The sequence below is a fragment of the Cebus imitator genome, unplaced genomic scaffold (genome assembly GCF_001604975.1).
Source record: "Cebus imitator isolate Cc_AM_T3 unplaced genomic scaffold, Cebus_imitator-1.0 Scaffold32, whole genome shotgun sequence".
Lineage (NCBI taxonomy): Eukaryota > Metazoa > Chordata > Mammalia > Primates > Cebidae > Cebus > Cebus imitator.
Genome location: NW_016107347.1, coordinates 2,548,004 through 2,568,007, shown reverse-complemented (window position 1 = coordinate 2,568,007; position 20,004 = coordinate 2,548,004). Strand labels below are relative to the sequence as shown.

The 20,004-nt window shown below is 47.7% G+C and overlaps 1 protein-coding gene across 2 annotated transcripts in view; it reads right to left on the bottom strand.

Annotated features, from left to right (window-relative positions):
* VTCN1 (V-set domain containing T cell activation inhibitor 1) overlaps positions 1-12,421 on the bottom strand; it is a 62,730-nt gene extending 50,309 nt beyond the window's left edge. The window contains exon 1 of one of the 2 annotated variants that reach the window (XM_017524177.2): positions 12,270-12,421. In XM_017524177.2, coding sequence (XP_017379666.1) covers positions 12,270-12,301 — 32 coding nt within the window. In that variant the 5' untranslated portion in view covers positions 12,302-12,421. The remainder of the gene's footprint in view (positions 1-12,269) is intronic. The other variant, XM_017524178.2, reaches the window with a different exon arrangement.
* Positions 12,422-20,004: the final 7,583 nt, after the last annotated feature.

Here is a 20,004-nt window from a genome sequence, read left to right as displayed (position 1 = left end):
TGTCTTGGACGTTTGGCTCCAGTGGCTGCAGAAAAACGAATTCACATTCTGGCTACGTGTGCCTTCAGCATCCACGTTCTCTATAGCGGCACGGGCGGCACAGTGCATCTCCTCCCACACCCACATCGGTGTAACCCACCTCGTAGCTGTAAGCAAATGAATGCCTATAAATGAAGATGAGAATAACATCTCAAAAGATAAAGTAATTAAAATTATAACAATGAGACGATAGTCAAAACAATACCCATGTTTGTTTAGTATCTGTCCTTGGAGAAATAAGAAGTGACCTATTAATATCACCTCATGAATCCTCCCTACACTTTTATGAGAGAGGAAAGAACAGAGGTTAGTTACAAAAAAGGCCAATGTGGGGGAAGGTGAATCAAGAAAGCATTACTGTAGAAGGGGAAAGCCTGAAAAATAGGATGACTTTGGATATCAAAGATGGGACGGCATTCCTGGGAAGTAAAAATAAGAGCCTGCCCTTGGTTCCTGGGCATCTACATCCAGTTTGGAAGGTGGGAGAAGGCCCCGGATGCTGCTCCTGGGGTCCCTCATTCATGTGCTTTGGTCTCCTCATGGTTCCTATTCTTTTGTAACTACCCCAGTGCCTACTTTCTTGAAGGTGTCCTGATGTATATGAACAAGTATTATTTTTAAAGGGATTACATTTTCATAATTTGGGTGAATCACAATTAAACAATTTTTTTAAGTCTGTAGGATCTTTTAAAGGCTTTAATATGCTAATATGCATAATGATGCCCTAGAGAAATATATATTAGGTCAAATCCTTTGAAATGAACATTTTTCTTTTTCTTTATTTTTTGAGATGGAGTCTTGCTCTGTCGCCCAGGCTGTAGTGCAATGGCGTGATCTCTGCTCACTGCAACTTCTGCCTGCAGGGCTCAAGCAATTCTCCTGCCTCAGCCTCCTGAGTAGCTGGGATTACAGGTGCCCACCACTATGCCCAGCTAGTTTTTGAATTTTTAGTAGAGACAGTATTTTGCCATGTTGGGCAGGCTGGTCTTGAACTTCTGACCTCAAGCAATCCACCCACCTCGGCCCCTCAAAGTGCTGTGATTACAGGCATGAGCCACAGCACCCGGCCTGAAACTATCATTTTAATAGGTCAAAAACAATTCAACATGGGCAATACCATATGGTCCAACCTAATATTATTCAGCACTTCCAAATTTGCTTAACTACAGAACTCTTCTGAGGAACATTTGGTGGCAGTATGGGTGTTCTCAAAACACACTGTGAGAATCACTGTCTAAGGCACTTAAACACAAAGACTGCTAACAGAATCATGCATGTTGCTTGGACCTTGTTGATGCTCACATTCAACTGGATAATGAATGGGTTGGAAGGACCTTCACAAGGCAGATGGGGGAATCCCACTGAGCCTTGGGGCTGGGTTTCCAAGAAGGCTGGCTTATTATAGCATATCCTAACCTAATAAAAGTGTAGAAATGCATACTACTCTACAGAGTTATAACTGCTGCAGTATTAAGAAGCAAGAATTCTTCTTTTTTTTTTTTTTAGATGGAGTTTTGCTCTTGCTGCCCAGGCTGGAGTGTAGTGGTGTGATCTTGACTCACTGCAACCTCTGCCTCCTGGGTTCAAGCGATTCTCCTGCCTCAGCCTCCCTAGTAGCTGAGATTACAGGTGCCTGCTACCACACCTGGCTAATTTTTTGTAGTTTTAGTAGAGATGGGGTTTTGCCGTGTTGGGCAGGCTGGTCTTAAACTCCTGTCTTTGTGATCTGCCCTCCTCGGCCTCCCAAAGTGGTGGGATTACAGGCGTGAGCCACCGAGGCAGGCCACAAGGATTCTTTTAACAGTAAAATTGCTTTAAAATTTTGTTTTAATGCAAAAAGTTTTCACGGAAAAAGCAGAAGCATAAAAGCACACACATTGTATTAACAACTATGTAAAAACCATTCACAGTTGGGCTTGAAAAGGGCAAAAACAAAAGAGAAAATAGTCATTTGTGAGGATAGAACAATGGGCCAGTCATGGCGGCTCATTTCTATAATTCCAGTACCTTGGGAGGCTGAAGTGGGAGGACTGCTTGAGCCCCAGAGCTTTTGAGACAAGGCTGGACAATATAGGGAGACTCTTTTCCAAAGTTTGTGTTTAAGTTGGTTATTTGTATTGCTGTACAGGATCTTACAGCAACACCATTTACAAATGATAATTAGCTTTTTCAGCAAGGCCCCCAAAATCTGTTGGATTCCAATGTTTTAGACATTCTGCACATTTATTTATTTATTTATTTATTATTTATTTAGAGGCAGGATCTCACTTTGTCACCCAGGCTGGAGTGCAGTGGTGCAATCTCAGCCCACTGCAACCTCCATCTCCTGGGGTCAACCAATCCTCCCATGTCAGCCTTCTGAGTAGCTGGAACTACAGGCATAAACCCAGCTCCTACGCCAGGCTAATTTTTGGCGTTCATTTGTTTTTTGTTTGCTGGGATACAGGAGGTAGAGACAAGGTTTCTCCATGTTGCCTAGGCTGACCTTGAATTACTGGGCTGAAGTGATCTGACCACCTTGGCCTCCCAAAGTGCTTGGATTATAGGTGTAAACCATCCTGCCCAGACAATTCTATACATTTATAATGGGAAAGGAAAATAGTAGAAAAATGATCCTACCATAAATGCACAACTACAGCATCGGATCCACTCCTGTGGGTTAACTTAGGGAACTAGCTCCCATTTATAAAGCTGTGTCCGCAGGAAAATATCTTCCTGGTCTTGCTTAGGTTACTGTCCCAGAAGCCCCTCAGCAGCCTCTTGGTGGAGAATGAGATTGTCATTGCCCAAGGGAATTCCTCTGCCAGGCCTTTAGACAAAGCCTGGCCTGCGGGAGGGACTCCTAGTGCAGCGGCATCATGGGGCCACTTACCAGAAAGACACAGTAACTCAGGATTAGGCTTCTTCCCAGGGCTCTGTGGGGGAATCCCTCCATGTAGGGGATATTCTGGAATCCTAGTCTCCCCCTTTCCCTGCACACATCCCACCCCCAAATGCAGCCTTTTTCCTGGGTTCTGAGCCAGCAGCAATTTGCAAGCCTGTCCCTAATATTCCTTGCATACTGTCCTTCTGAAGGAGACGGCATAAGTAAGTGCCCAAGAGATATAGCCCCTCTATGGCGAAGCACCCACAGAGCTGCCCCCAAGGTGAAGGTGACCACTGGGGATGGGGGGAGGGGTAAGCTTAAAAACTTGGCTTGTTTTGCTAAATTGCCACAACCCTATATTAAGGTCATTAGACAAAGGTCCTCTGGCCTAAGGCCAATAAAATGACACAGTGACATTGCCATCAAATCTCGCTGCTTCTCTTTTGTCTGCAAAGAGAATCGTTAATACTTGGTTCCTTTTCAAAAAATGGAAGAAAGAAGGAAGAGGCTGGAAGGCGGGTTCATTGGATGAGCAGAAGTGAAATCAAATCTCAGCTTCTTGCCTTGAGTAATTCGTCATCCAACTCTCTCCTGCCTCAGGGCTTTCCACCAGGACCTGTTTGGGAACCTTATCTCAGGCTTTAAGGGCTTATGGCAGGGGCTCCTCTGGATGTGAAAAGAAATTCCCTCCCACATAGTACTTGCTATTACATGACTTACCCTATCGTGCCTCGTGAGACTTTATGAAGCATCTGCCAACCACTTTAAAGGATGGTTGTTCCCATACTGTTATATTCTGTTCCTGAACACTTAGGTCTTTTGGCAAAAGGTAGGGTCAATCATCAAAGATAGGGAATGGATGAAAGGTATGTCCTTGTACCTGACTGCAGAGCCTGGTGGCTCTGAGTTGTGAGGGCAGCAGAGGAGAAAAGCTGCCACCCGCAACCGGGTATAGAGAAATGAAGACTGAGAGACCAGCTGGCCCGATGTCAGGAGTGAGGGGGAGAGCAGCAAATCAGGGGAGTGTAGTGTCATGGAAACCAAGAGAAGAAAGTATTTCAAGGAGGTGTTGGGGACATCTGTGTTGAATGCTGAAGTGAAGACAAGATAAGAACAGAGGTGTAAACAGACTCAGCAATGTGGAGGTGATTAGAGGCACTGACAGGAACAGTATCTTGGAATCATGCGGACAAAATTCATCTAGAGAAAGTTGAAGAGAGAATAAGAATATGTTGCTAAGTGCTTTATGCCTTAGCTCATATAATTCCTACAACAATCTTGTAGATTCTAATTCCTCGTGTAATTCCTACAACACTGATGTAGATTCTAATATTATCCCCATTTTACAGATGAGGAATCCAGGCACAGAGAGGAGAACTAAATTGCCCAAGGTCACATGGTTAGAAAGCGGCAGAGTTGGATGGACCCAGGCAACCTGGCTCCAGTTTGTGCTTGAAACCTCTATCCCTCTTTCTCCTTCCGCAACGCCAAGAAACCAGGGTGAGCGCTCACTCCAGGCAACACTAGCAACTAATGCTAAAAGGAATAAAAGAGAGTTGGGGTGGGTAGCTGGGGAGGTTGCGGGGCTGAGAGGGGGTTTTCTTCTAAAATAGAAAATCCTGATACACGGTTGCATGCTGATGGGAATAATAGAGGTGCAGAGGAGAGAATGATGATGTTGGCTGGAGGAGGTGTTTGTGAGCTGGGAGATGAGATGGATCCAGACCACAGAGGGGCTGACCTTTCATAGGAGCTAGCAAATCCTCTGGTACCAGGAGGGGAGGCAGGGAAAAAGGGCACCGATGAGTGTAGCAGGTACTTTGGGATGTGAAAAGATGAAGGAGTGCCTGTCTGCTGGTTTCTGTTTTCTCAGTGGAAGGCAGAGCGAGATAATCATCTGAGGCTGGGGTGGAGGGAAGGGATAAGGGTTGCAAGAGGATTGAAGAGGGAAGAGAGGTGTGAAACGGCCGGCCGTTCTGGGGGTTGAAGTGCCAAAAAAACACAATGAGGAGACGAGACAGGAAGCTACAGGAGACAATTCCTACATTTTATGGATGCACTCTCTGTCTCTCAAATCTTTCGTGGTTTTTATCTATGAAATTTTTCATTTTAAATTGCAGAGAAAGAAAAAGGAAAAACTGCCTGCCCTCTCTCCCATGACCGCTGTGCTGGCAGCAGCAGGAACACATCTGAAGCGATGAGATAGGAAATCTGAAGCACTGCAGGAAGATGGTTTGGGATCGCGAAACGCACTCACAGAGAGAAACACAGCCTGCGTTTCTTACCTGTAGAAACTTCGTGGCTTTCCTTTGTTTTCATCAAGACCCATCTGTGGCTCTTGAGCGCATTTCTTAAAGAAGAATGTGGAATGATAAATGACCCCAGGTGAAATTTATATCTATCTGGATTAAATCCTCCCGCTTTTCTGGAGCAATCAGGGACACAGAGAGGCTGCTAATACAGTGCTTCTTGAACTTGGATGTGCCTGAGAGTCACCCGGAGGGCTTGTTACACCACAGATTGCCTGGCCCTGCCCTCAGAGTTTCTGATTCTTTGCAGGATGGGGGCAATGAGAATTTTCATTTCTAACAGTTCCCAGATGATGTGGATGCTGCTGGTTGGAAGACCATACTTTGAACATTGAATTTGGATGGGGAAGGCCTTAGCGTTCATCTAGTTCACCACCTCAGGTGGCAGAGGATTTCCCCACACCTCACAGAACAAGGACAAGAAAGAGGATATCTGAATCCATTGAAATCTCAAAAGATTTCAGACACAAAATGCGCTTAAGCCCAGCTGCTATTGGTGGACTTGTCATTCCTCTCCCTCCCTGCAAGTCTCTGTCTTTCTGCAAAAACATCGGAGGGAATAATTTGAGAGTGATTAACACCTCAAGCTCTTGTATTAACTCACTCAGTCTTTATAACAGCCCCATGACCTGGGTGCCACTATTGTTAATGCCCAATTTACTGACGAGGTAATGAAGACACAGAGAGGTTAAGTAACTTCCTTGAGGTCACCCAGCGAGGAAGCAGAGAGCTGGAATACATCCACAGATCAGACGAACTCCAATATCCTTGTTATTTCCACCCTTTCATATGGCAAAAGTATGTATGAAGTCTTGGTCTCTCTGATTTGTGGATTGTTGGTGCTTAGGTAAAGTGCAGTCTGCTGGGGTCCTAGAATTTTAGCTAGGGTTTCTGAGTAATATAGGATCACTGAAAAAACCCTGTTCTACCATTCCTGAGTGCATGACCCTTGGACAAGCTGCATACTTTATATTGATTATCCCATTCATAAAATGAAGCGTACTGACTTTCTGAATTTTTAAGCTCTGAGAGCACACACACACACACACACACACACACACGTATACATATGTGTGTGTGTACATACATGCTTTCAGAGCATCATGAAATTGAAGTTAACAAATTTTTATGGAAAGCCAACCATGTACCATGGATTGTAGAGGGAGTTGCAAGCAATGAGTATAGCATATGTATGTGTGTATATATGTGTATATGTATGCATATATATGTGTACGATGAACCCTAAGGCCTTCCCCGTCCAAATTCAATGTTCAAAGTATGGTCTTCCAATCAGCAGCATCCACATCATCCGGGAACTATTAAAATGAAAATTCTCATATACGCATGTGTATGTATACATATATGCACATATGTGTGTGTGTATGTGTGTATATATGTATACACATGTGTGTGTATATGTGTGTGTGTATATGTATACACACACATATACACACACACACATATACACACACATATATGTATACACACACATATATATATATATATATATAGAGAGAGAGAGAGAGAGAGAGAGAGAAGGTCTCACTCTATCACCCAGCAGACGGAGTACAGTAGCACTAATGATGGTTCACTGCAGTTTACCTCACCGGCTCAAGCGATTCTCCCACCTCAGTCCCGAGTGGCTGAGACTACAGGTATGTATCACCACACCTTGTTGATTTTCGTAGAAATGGGCTTTCACCATGTTGCTCAGGTTTGTCTCGAACTTCCAGACTCCTGTGATCCGCCTGCCTCGGCCTCCCAAAACGCTGATATTACGGTTGTGAGCCACCGTGCCAGGCCAGCATGTAATTCTTACTGAGTTTTAATCACTCCTTACTCCTGCACTCATTCATCTAGAGCAGCTGCCTGAAGCAACACAGACCTGCAATTGGCAGGCTCCAGCCAATTCTGGGAACAGCTCCCACCTCGGCCACCTAAGAATTATTCTGCCCGACAGTCGCCGAGGAGGTGGGTTTTTGCCAGTGATGAGGGGTTCTGCTTAAGTAGCAAGAGAATAAGCATGGCTGACTAGAAAGGTAATTTTTCAATAAAAGTCACTGTGGAGGACTAAGTAGTAACATGTTGGTTGCTGCCATTGGCTGGCTAGGAGACATTGAGCAAGGTAACTTGCCTCAGCATTTGCATCTATGAAGTGGAGATAATTAGGATAATTAGGACTGAGACAGTGTAGCTAATTAATCATCACTACGTGCTTGGTCACAGTTGCATTGCTCCAGTTGTCCCCTGAGGTTGTTGTTCTTGGTGTCAGCAGTGCCTCATCAGAGATCTCGGTGCTGAGCTTATGCACACAAGGACCTCCCAGACACAACTCGCCCACCCTGAAGCTCTTCACCAATTTTTAATGCTCTATACTGGCATTAAAAGAGTCAGACATTTAATAAGAAGTTTAAATCCTAGCATCCTCCTGTTTAGAAAAGGATTGTGTCTCAGACTCACAACAACAAAAGGTACGGGGGGCTTTATTATTATTATTATTATTTTTGTAGAATAAGAATCTGGAGAACTCTGCGTATTCTTTAGAGTTCTGTTAGAGCTAGCTGAATTGAAGAGATCCCCTGGGGCGATTAATCCAAAGTATACCCTCACTGCAACATCTCTTTCAGTGTCAGAAGTGCCAGTGGAGTCATGACATTGAAGTTAACAAATTTTTATGGAGAGCCAACCATGTACCACGGATTGTGGAGAGAGTTGCAAGCAATAAGTATAGCAATCGCTAACATTTATGAAGCTCCTAGGATGTGTCCAGAACATGATTATCACATGTCATTCATACAGCCCTAGGCGTTAGGTACTATTATCTGCCCCATTTCATAAATAGGGCAATTGAGGCTCTTAGAGGATAAATGTTCATGGTGGCACAAGGCTTTGAATCCGGATGCATAGCAATAGTGCTGTATTTCCTCCCTACAACCATGAGCAAGGCAGAGCCCCAACCCTCAAGCCGCTAACACTGGCGAGGGAAACAGATAGGCACCAGGAACAGCTACTCAACATGGCTGACTGTGAACATAAGAGGGGCAATTGACGGCCGCTAGGAAGATCCTGTGAGACTTTAAAGTGGAGGTGGCATTTGAGCCGAATATTGAAAGAAATGAGTAGCATGGCAACAGGTGGAGATGGCAGACAAGTAAAACACTCAGAAAATAATCTACCCCCGATGGGGGCAGGAACACAGGTGCCACCTATTTAAGTCTCTCTTCCAATGCACAATTTATCTCATTTTGCAGATTCCTGTCCTCTTCACAGGATGGACTCAGAAGGTTCTGAAGGCTCAGATTTTATAGGCTCAGGAAAGCTGAAAGTTGGATGCCAATATGGCCTGTGATGAGATCTCCTCACCCAGGCTCAAGCAAGATTTCCTTACCAAGCAAGCTTCCGTGGTGTTGCCAGGCACTGTTTTATACAACATCAAAGTCTGAGATGTCTGAGCCAGGCACCAGCTTGCAAACTTAGGAGAAATGGAAAACCAAAATTCCAAAGCAGACTCCCTGAGCCTCCTGGTTCTAGGCTCCCTCATTCTCTACTTCATCCATCTTCTTCTGGTAGAAAGATCCCTGCTCCTTCCTTCTCAGTAGCTTCCTTCCTGTGACATGCTCTTATGAATCCCATTGTCACTAGTGATTTCAGATGCAACAGAGCCAAAGGTTATGGATCACTAGCCCTGCGTGTTCCATGAAACTCCATTCTGCTGACATCCATTAATCTCTCTCCTGGCCTCTTGCTAGCTTTCTTACCATTTATTCTCAGCTCTTTCCTTGACGCCCCTCTTCCTCTACCCAACCTTGAATGTTGGTGTTCTTCAGTTCTCCATCCTGGACCCTTGCTTCTCTGCCTCCATGTGCTCTCCTTAGAAGCCTCCCCCATGACTATTCCTTGCCCTTGAGCTGTTGACACTCAGATGTCTAACCCCAGCCCTGATCTCTCCAAGTTTTAGCCTCATGCCTTCTGCTGCCAGGGAGCATCCCCATCTGAAGGTCCCAGGGGGATCCAAGTTCAACACACTAACCAGCTCTCCTCTCTCTTCCTTGTCCCCAAGTCACTGCCCCCTATCCAGAAACATGGAAGTCATTCTAGGATCTGCCCCTTGGCTCATCTACTCTTATTCTGCAGCATCCTACCTGCCCCTCCGATCACTGATCAAATGTCGCCAGTTTTAAGTCCAGCGGTTCCTGAATCCATTTTCCTCCCATGGTTCTTTACTGTCATGCTCATCTCCACCAGGTCCCTATCATTCTGCATACTCTGTCCACAACTGTTTCCCAGCTCTTCTTCCGGCCTCCAGGCTTGCTGCCCACCTGAGATGAAAACCACCAAGGCTGCCCTGCTTCAGAGCCTGTAAGGACTCCTCATCACCACAAACCCCCGTTCTGAGTCTAGTGAAGAAGGCCCAGTGTGACCTGGTGTGACCTCTCGGCCTCATCTCCCAGAATTCCCTGTCTCAAACTTCAAGTCATGATGATATAGAGTAGTGTGCAGCTTTCCCACACACCATGCTCATTCATGAGTTGTGTTGTATTTGATTTAATTCTGTTTCCCCTACCTGGACGGCCTCTTCCACCTTTCTTCATGTGGGTCATACAAACTCATTATACGAGACGCAGCCCTCCCGTCCTCTGGCTCACAAACCCTCCCAGAGCCTTGGGTGAGGGAAGTGCTCCCCTTGCAACCTGTGTTCATTGTCTCAGGATGTATGGGCGGCACGTTAGAGTTGTTATTGGGGAGTCCTTCTCCCCTATTAGGTTATGATCTTGACAGCATCTTAGTCACCTTTGCCCCATTGTCTAGTGCAATATTCAGGACATAGTAAGTGCTCAGTTAATATTGTTGACTGGAACTTAATCCCTCAGAGCAAGGATTGTCTACCCTTGTCCTTGTAGCAGGCACTCGGCAAATGTTCCGTGAGCAAATGCTGCTGCTCTTGACAGCCATGATGGGGACTGGGGAACACACAGCTTCTAAGTGTGCACGGAGGCCAGGCACGATGGAAACTGCACATCAGCATTCCATCCCTGAGCAGCACGCATGCTCAGAGTGAGATCTGAAGGAAGTCAGCTCTCTGGCAATTATTAATACTTAGGAGAATACCTCACCAGGTCTGCAGAGGACAGCAGTCCCTTTCATGAGCATTCCTGCATCACCACAGTCATGATCACCTCCAGGGGAGGTGTATTTTATGAAGTAAAGCCATTATTGCAAAGGAAGAGGGCCAAGAGTTCCCCGGGGCAGGCTCCACCTGCACCCCTGAGACTAGCTTTCAGGATCCTGCTCCCCGCTGAAGCTGCTCATCGACCCTCTTCCTGGAGGCCCCTTGCACATGGACATGGAGGTCCATGCCACCCTCATGGACAGTCACTGCTTCTGAAACTGCAGAGCGTGAATACTAATGAGGCATGCAGGGGCCAAGAAGAGGATCCTCTGTTGATTCCAATGGGTTTCTGAAAGATGAGGGATCCGAATTTTGAACACCCACCTCCTGCTAATCCTCCAGCAAAACCAGTCAGGCTGGTTGCAGTGCATTATGAGAGAGCCCACACATCCCGTCTGACCTCCAACAACGGAGCCACTTGTTGCATGAGGAACGTTTCGTGTCCTTGGGATCAGGCTGGGGGAATGGGGTGCATGGGGAGCTGGGACTGGCAGGAGCAGGAGCAAGGGTGGCAGGGGGAGACAGCTTGGGATTTCAGAGCAAGATCCCCTCACGCACAGCTGCACATTCACCTGCACTTAACTTCTCTGAGGTGACAATGAGCCTTCACAAGGCAGTGGTGGACACGCGGTTCTAAGGCGTTTAGTGCAAGGCAGGGAAAGAGGCGCTTGCACAACGCCGGCTCCTCTGACACAGGTGTTTCTTAGGTCCTCTCAGGGCAGAAGGATCTAGAGGGAAGACCCCTGCTACCCACTGCTTCTCCTGGAGCGCAGTGCCCTAGCCAGGCACAGGGTCGGGAGGAGGACTGCGGCTGCAGCGCCCCTGGCAGCCCTGCGGAGCCCCCACCCCTGCTACGCGGCAGGTGAATTCAGATAAATGTGAGTCAAGTGGGGGGAACTGACATTTTGTTTCAAGGAAAAGAATTTTCTAGGCCGCCTCTGGGAAGGAACATTACTCTCTAAGTCTCTTCACAAACTTTTCACTGTTGAACTGAGGATTCCTTTCCTCTCTCCTTCCCTCTCTTCTTCCTTTTGTGGGAAAAGAAACAGAAATAGGAGGACTGGTGGTCCTTCAAACAACCTCTAGAACCAACAAGTACCGGCCTCCCTAAACGCTGTCCAGAGTTGTGACTGACATTGAACGTAACATTTCAAGAAAGCCCTGCACGTGCTATCTCTTCCTTCCGGGATGGTAAATGCTGTTCTGAGGGGAAAAGAGGCAACCGGAATGTAGCTCAGGAGAGAAGCAAAGGTAGGGGAGGGGACTTGCTTCCTGCTTCCTCTCTGGGGAGTTCAGCAAGAGCAAGGTCTCTTTTCCAAGGAGCTCCAAGAAAACTAGGGACCCCATCCTTGAGCTGGGTGGGGTCTGGGGAGGGATGTTGGTGTGAATTGCTCAGGCGTAGCAAGAAATCACACCCACAGAGAAGAACCAAAGCACATTCTCCTCCTTCACCCTGGGCCCTGTACAGAGGGTCCTCCTGCACCCCCTGCCACCGTCGTAGTCATGGATTTCCTGCCATCCCACCACGCAGCCCATGCCAGCCTGCTCAGTGCCCCCATGGTGCTCGCAGCCTTGACATCTCAGGGGAGTGCCCAGCCTGGCACACACTCCCCTTAGTCCAAGCTGCCCAGCAAGTGCTAGCTGTCCATGGCAGGCCACTGGCCAAAAACCTCCCTAACCCTGAACAAATGCCCTGAGCAGCTGAGGTGAGATGTTAAGTCAAGTTCAGTTAGGCTCTTGTTGGGCCATTCTCCTGCTGGCCCAATGCTGGATCAGATAAAATTGTAGGTGGGGTCCTATGGGACAGCCCCTCAGTGTTCAGCACCCACAAAAGACCTCCCTGCTCTTCCCTTCACCCGTAAGGAGAGAGAGAGGAGTACGCTACCTCCAGAAGAGGATCTGCCCCAGAGAAGCCATGACTGGGGAAGGTTTCCGGCGTGTCTGGGTCCTGGCTGCGTGGAGCTGCTGCTGCCCTCCTCGATGAGTCACAGCCAGCTCCTGTGTGCTGGCCTTAAATAGTGTGTTCAGGCCGGGAGTGGTACGTGCAGCTGTGGACAGCTCAGGTATGAGGAAACGGTGTGGCTGTGCAGAATTCCTTGCAGACACAGTGGCTGCCTACTGCAGCCAGCCAGCCAAGCCAGGGGCCTAGAGTTGCCTTTCTGAGCCTTAACTTGGGGAGAGGGTGAGGAGCAAAGGCTTCCCAGGCCCTTGCTTCAGGGCTTGTATTCAGCACGGCTTTTCTCCTGACTGTGGAATGGAGGGAGATTTCATCTCAAAATCAGAAGGACTGGAACAGCTCAAAGTGTCAGGCTAGGCTAGGAGCCTGGAGCCCAGGAGTCCCCATTCCTGATGGCAGCTGATGCTCAGACAGAGGCTGGGTCACCACTGGTCAGGTCTCTCGTGGAGGAGACTCATGCTGGGAAACCTCAGGAAAGCCATGAGCTGAAGTGACAAGACCACTGAGTTTGTCACTCAAGACTAAACCTGCCTAGGTCTTCTGAGATGCCCAGCTGGATGTGCAATTCTCTTCCAGTTTCATTTCAGTGGGACGGGGAGAGCCAGCCCTTCCCACCTTGCAGTTTTTTTGAGACTTCAAAAAGACACTGAATGTGCTCTGCTTCAACTGCCCCTCTCTCTGGAGATCCCACCCAGAAGCCATTGCTGTCCAAGGTGAATGGGTCAGCAAAAATTGCCGACATTTCACCCAGCAGATTGCCAGCTAGGCAAGACGCTCATTAAAGCCTAAATCGTGCATGTTCTCTCTCCCTATTGTTTCCTTCAGCCCCCAGGGGTACCTCGGATGGGAAGGTTTCATGACTGGCTGCTGGGCTTCCTGCTCGTTGGCAGTGGAGGTGCTCCAGGCCTTCGGTTGGCATATGAGCAGGTGGAGCAGCCATGGAGTGGAGCTGGAGCAGGAAGGGAGAACTGAGGGGTGGAAAGAAAGCAGCAGGAGAGGGCAAAGTCACAGTGGAAAGACTTTAGAGTCAAAGAGCCACGTTCAAATCCTGGATTCCTGATTAATCATGTGACTTTGAGAATATCACTTTGCTTTTCTTCAAGGTGTGTCTCACCGGGTTGCAGTGAGAAATAAACGGGAGGGGTCTGTGTGCCTTCCCTTCCCCAGGGTAAGTAAAGGGCGATGCCCTGGAATCTACGTAGTGCCGGTGCTGAGAGGATCCTTCCCGCGTCTGGGGAAGCTGAGGACAGGGGGAGCAGTGGTTTCTGTAATTCCAACCAAAGGCAGCCCCAGCTGGGCACTGTGGCTCAAGCCTATGATCCCAATATTTTGGGAAGCCACGGTAGAAGGAATTCTTTTTTTCTTCTTTTTTCTTTTTTCTTTTGAGACAGAGTCTCACTTTGTCATGTAGGCTGGAGTGCAGTGGTACAATCTTAGCTGACTGCAACCTCTGTCGCCCTGGTTCAGGTGATTCTCCTGCCTCAGCCTCCTGAGTAGCTGGGATTACAGGTGTATGCCACCACACCTGGCTAATTTTTGTATTTTTAGTAGAGACAAGGTTTCTCCATATTGGCCAGGCTGATCTCAAACTCCTGACCTCAGGTGATCCGCCTGCCTCAGCTTTCCAAAGTACTGAGGTTACAGGCGTGAGCCACTGAGCCTAGCCCGTAGGAAGAATTCTTGAGCCTAGTAGTTTGAAACTAACCTAAGCAGCATAGTGAGACTTCGTCTCTACAAAGCTAAAAAAAAAGAATCCTTCTGGTAAGAGATAAACACAAAATCAGCTGGACATAGAGTCCCAGCTGCTCAGGAGGCTTGGATGGGAGGATCACTTGAGCCCGGGAAGTGGAAGCTGCAGTGAGCCATGATCATGTCACTGCTCTCCACGCCGAGCAACAGAGCAACACTCTATCTTGAAAAAAAAAAAAGTAGCCCCACGTCACACTCCCTGAAGCAGAGCATGGAGTTTCTCTCTTCTAGCCATGCGTCGTCACCAAAGGGATGGCTAAGGGTGACCCTGGAGGGAAAATCAAGACAGCTCAGCAGAGACACTTCCGGGTGAGAGGGAAAAAGCAGCCGAAACGGCCACCTGTTACGGGGCAGGCATTACCTGGCAGGGACGTGGAGCTGAAAAGCATTTTGCTGCCTCTGGAGAAGCAAACGGCCAGTATTCTGGTTCTAACTCCCAAACCTGAAGAGTATCACACACAAAATAAAGAGGGAAATCATTCCAAAACAACAGGCCAAACGTACGTGTGTGTGTGTGTGTGTGTGTGTGTGTGCGTGCGTGCACGTGTGCGCATGTGTATGTGCATGCACACGCGCGTATGTGTGTGTGTTTGCATGCGTGTGCATGTGTGAAGAGAGAGTCTTGGAAACAGTGAACTCTCCAGCATGTGAGGGCCCCTCTTGGCTCCCCAGACACTGTTCTCTGAGACTCTCACTAGTGCCCCTCGCTGTCTTGTGCCCAGGCCCTTTTCCTTCACCTCTCCCGTAAGGGATAGGGGTCCCTGTGGTCCTGTCCTCTGCCTTCTCTTCTCGTAGCACACGTGTGCCCCAGGAGCCCTCATGCCCTGCTCTGTTTCAACTGCTCCTCTCTCTGGAGATCACAACATCTGTATCCACAGCTCCCATCTCTTGACCAAACCCTAACCCCACACACCCAGCTGCTTAGTGGACATTTGCACTCGGCTGTCTAGAAGGCACCATCTTCCATCTCTGACCCAGCTCCTCTTCCTAGGTCACCCCTCTTGGAACACAACAGCATCCCACACTAGGCTGCACAGTTGAAACCTCGAAGTCACCCTTTATTCCCCCTGCCCCTCTCCCTACACCTCTGATTCCTCCTCCTTGCGTTAGTCTGCTAGGGCTGTCATAACAAAGTACCAGAGACTGGTTGGTTGAAACAGTAGAAATGGATTTTCTCACAATTCTGGAGGCTGCACAGCTGAGATCAAGGTGCCAGCAGAGCTGCTTGGCTTGTAGACGGTGTCTTCTCCCTGCATCTTCACTTGGCCTTCTCTCTGTGTGTGTGTCCTGATCGCTTCTTCTTTTTTTTTTTCTTGACACAGAATCTTCCTCTGTCACCTAGGCTGGAGTGCAATGGCATGATCTTGGCTCACTGCAACCTCCACCTTCTGGGTTCAAGAAACTCTCCCGCCTCAGCCTCCCAAGTAGAGGGGATTACAGGTGCCTGCCACCACACCCAGCTGATTTTCTGTATTTTTAGTAAAGACAGGGTTTCACCACATTGGCCAGGCTGGTCTTGAACTCCTGACCTCAAGTGATCCTCCTGCCTTGGCCTCCCAAAGTGTATGGATTATAAGTGTAAGCCACTGCATCCAGCCCTCTTCTCATCTTCATAGAAGAATACCAGTCATATTTGATTGGGGCCCACTTTAATCACCTCGTTTTACCTTAATTACTTCTTTAGAGGCCTTATCACCAAATACGGGGGGTTAGGACTATGAATTTTGGGGAGAGACATAATTCAGCCTGTAAAACTCCTCTGTGCTTCCTAAGTCCATCCCTTTTCTCTATCCTCAATACAATTGCCCAGTTTCCTACCTCATCATTTCCAATTTGAATTAAATTACTAAATAGTGTCCTTCTCCTAGTCTGCCTCTACCTGTGCTGATCCACCCACTTCCACTAGGGTGATCTTTCTAAAATGCAAATCTGGCCAGCGTGGTAGCTCACTCCTGTAATCCCAGCACTTTGGGAGGCCGAGGTGGATGGATCACGAGGTCAGGAGTTTGAGCCCAGCCTGGCTAACATGGTAAAACTCCACCTCTACTAAAAGTACAAAAAATTAGCCAGGCATGGTGGCACTCACTTGTAATCCCAGTTACTCAGGAGGCTGAGGCAGAAGAATCACTTGAATCTAGGAGGCGGAGGTTGCAGTGAGCTGAGATTGTGCCACTGCACTCCAGCCTGGGTGATGGAGCAAGGCTCCTTCTCAAGAACAAAATAAATAAATAAATAAATAAATATAAATACAATGCAAATCTGATGAGGCCGCTTGTCTGCCTGAAATGACCAATGCTTCTCCAGAGCCTGCGGTCTGGCCTCTGCCTACCTCTCCAGATTCTTTCCTCACATCCCCTCTTCGCACTCTGTGGGCTGGCCATGCTGAGCTGCTTTAGAGGATTGCGCTGAAATGCCAGTGTGCTCTCTCACGCCATCCTGCCTTTAGATGTGTTGCTCTTTCTACCTGGAATCCACTCCTGCCTTCTTCCTGTTTTGTATAAAATTTATGGGAACATTTCCCAACAACCACCATCTGGCAGGTGACATGCTCCGGGCTCCCACGTGAACTTGGTGCCACTTTCTGTGTTCCTAAATCGGAACCATTGAATTGTCTGTCTCCTTCACTAGACACACCTTAATAGAAAAGTGTCTTATTCATTTTTCTATTTCACACCAGAGCATAAGGCATGCATAGAGTAAGCAATCATTAAAGGTTTATTGGATAAATGCACATTTTTCTTTCACAGCACACAGTAATGGTGCTATTTTCCGCTTATGCATTTATCTCATTGCTAGTCTGTGAGCTCCTGGAGGGTAAAAACTATGCCTCGTTTATCTTTTTTTCGTTATCAGGTCCTAACACGGTGCCAGACATAAAAAGCACTCAGTGGCATTTGATGGATGAGTGAGCAGGGATCAGCTCGGGGTGTGATCAATCAAAGATTTTCCAGAGGAGATGTCTTGTGAGCTGAATTGACACTACTAGAGGCAGCAGAGAAAAAGTTGCATTTGAGATAGAGGAACAATTTAGGATTAGGACACAGGTAAAGCAGATGTAGGAGACAAAACACAAAATCTATTCTCTCCTTGTTAATCTTAAGGAAAGAGACAGACAGAGACTAACTTAATGTATCTGGAACCAAAATGTCTTATGAATTTTTTTTTAAAGTATTTAAATGACCCGGTGACCTGGAGCTCTATTTTCTCATTGTGTATCTGCTTATTTTCCTGTGTATCAGGCTTAGATTTCCTGGAAAGCACACCACATTTTGGCTATGATAGGAAGAGCACCTGCCCGTGAGTGAGTATGGGTCTGGCCGGTTGTTGCAAGTGCTGGCATGGAAATGGGCTCTGTGCTGTGCTTGTGGCTGGACTAGGCGTGTTGCAAGTCATTCCCCTAGTGGTCTCCAGCATCTAGACAAGGGGAACACAGTGGCACCCAGGCAGGGGTTTCCATGACCCCAAAGCCCCAGAGGGGGTGTTACAGCATGCTAATTAGCTCTTTTAGTCCCGCCATCTGGAGCCCAGGGGACAGTGGCATGTTAACAGCTCTGTCAGCACCTTACCCCACTCTGACCAGTGGCTCTGGGGCTAACAGCACCACCATTGCTTTCTGTCACAGGGGGCGGCTGCCCTTCGCCGGTAGAGGACAGGGGGCTACAGTGTTACAGCCTTCCGTGTAACCTCATTTGGTGGGTCCTGAGTTCTTGTCCCATGTCCAAGAAGAATGCGGTCATGCTAACAATTGAAGGATTGGGCCTGAACAAGGCCTGGGCAGGGGCATTGCTGGCAGGAGCTCTCTGACAAAATGATCAAGAAAAATCCTGTGTCATTGTGACTTCTGGAGTAATGGCTGGCAATTGTTTGTGTCTACACCCTAGCACAAACTCCCTATCAGGCTCCCCTATCCTTCTAGCCTAGTGGTCTCTCCTTAGCTTTATAAAGGCAGTTAAGTTTGGAGGAAGAGCTATTCTCACTTAAACTATAAACTAAATGTCTCCCAAAGTTAGCTTGGCCCAAGCCCGGTAATAATTAACTGTAGCTTGAAGGCTAAAGGCTGGAAGTGAGTTGGCTAGATCAGCTCTCCCCAGTTGCCATAATTTTCTCACTGTTATAATTTTTGCAAAAGCAGTTTCAATTCTGAGAAACACCTTGTCATTAGCAGGAATTTGGAATCCTGCTAAAGGAGAAGAGATCTTATAATATTCTGCAGAACTGGGAAGAACAGACCTTGTAGTCTTAATATAGCTCACTTCAAAAAGGGTAATTGAAAAGGATGCTGACATCTGGTAAAATATTAAGGAGCTATCATTTTGTCTAAGACCTTGACTTTCTTCTGCTAGTTACTAGCGCCTCCTTACAAGGGAAGGGCTAATTGCTTCATCACTGGCCAGGCTGAGAACCAGTATCTGAGGCAGATGCGTACTTTTTCTTTATTCCTCCTCTCTCATCCTTCAGCCAAAAGCCCTCAGGCATCAATTCCTGACAGCCCTGCCTGTTGGTTTACGAGTTCACTAATTTGTGTGATCCCCTACTACCATCACTAAGTCAGAATGTCCTGGGGCCTGGGTGGAATCCCTGGTCAGCAGATCCCATATGTATTTATTTATTTGAGACAGGGTCTCACTCTCTTGCCCAGGTTGGAGTGCAGTGGTGTGATCTCAGCTCACTGCAGCCTCCACCTTCTGGGATCCGGTGATCCTCCCACCTCGGTCTCCTGAGTAGCTGGGACTACAGGTGTGCACCAACACACCCGGCTAATTTTTATATTTTTAGTAGAAATGAGTTTTCAACATGTTGGCCAGGCTGGTCTCAAACTCCTGGCCTCAAGTGACCTGCCTGCCTTGGTCTCCCAAAGTGCTTGGATTATAGGCACGAGCCACTGTGAGGAAGGATCTGTTCTACGCCTCCCCTTGACTTAGAGTTGGCCATATCATCTTTCTTCATATCATCTTTCTTCTATGCATCTGCCTCTGTGTCCAAACTTTTTCTTTTTATAAGAACACCAGTCATATTGGATTAGGACCCACCCTAATGACCTCATTATAACTTGATTACCTCTCTAAAGATCCTAATCTCTAAACTCCAAATGATGTCCCATTCTGAGGTACTGAAGGGGGATGGTTAGGACTCTAGTATATCTTTTTGGGAGTTGCAATGGACTGAATGTGTCCTTCCAAAATGCATATGTTGAAATCCTAACCCCTGATGTGACAGCACTGGGAGATGGGACCTCTGGGAGGTGATTCAGTCATGAGGGAGGAGCCCTCATGAACGAGATTAAGTGCCCTTATAAAAGGGACCCCCGGCCGGGTGCAGTGGCTCCTGCCTGGAGTTCCAGCACTTTGGGAGACCAAGGTGGGTGGATTACTTAAGGTCAGGAGTTCAAGACCAGTCTAGCTAACATGAGGAAACCCCATCTCCACTAAAAATCTACAAAAATTAGCCGGGTATGGTGGCAGGCACCTGTAATCCCAGCTACTTGGGAGGCTGAAGCAAAAGAATCACTTGAACCTAGGAGGCAGAGGTTGTAGTGAGCCGAGATCACACCATTGCACTCCGGCCTGGGTGGCAGAGCAAAACTCCATCCCCCTAAAAAAGGTGGGGGAGGTGCCCAGAGAGCTCTCTCATCTTGTCTTCTATGTGAGGAGAAGCAAAAGGTCAGCAGTCTGCTTCCCAGAAGAGAGCCCTTGCCACAGCCTGACCATGCTGGCATCCTGGTCTTGAACGTCCAGCCTCAGAATGGTGAGAAATACATGCTTGTTGTTTAAGCCACCCAGTCCTTGGTATTCTGTTAGAGCAGCCCAGATGGATGAAGAGAGCAGGACACAATTCCACCTTAACTGTTCCCTGGTGGAGGCCACAATTCCACCTTAACTGTTCCCTGGAGGAGGCCACAATTCCACCCTAACTG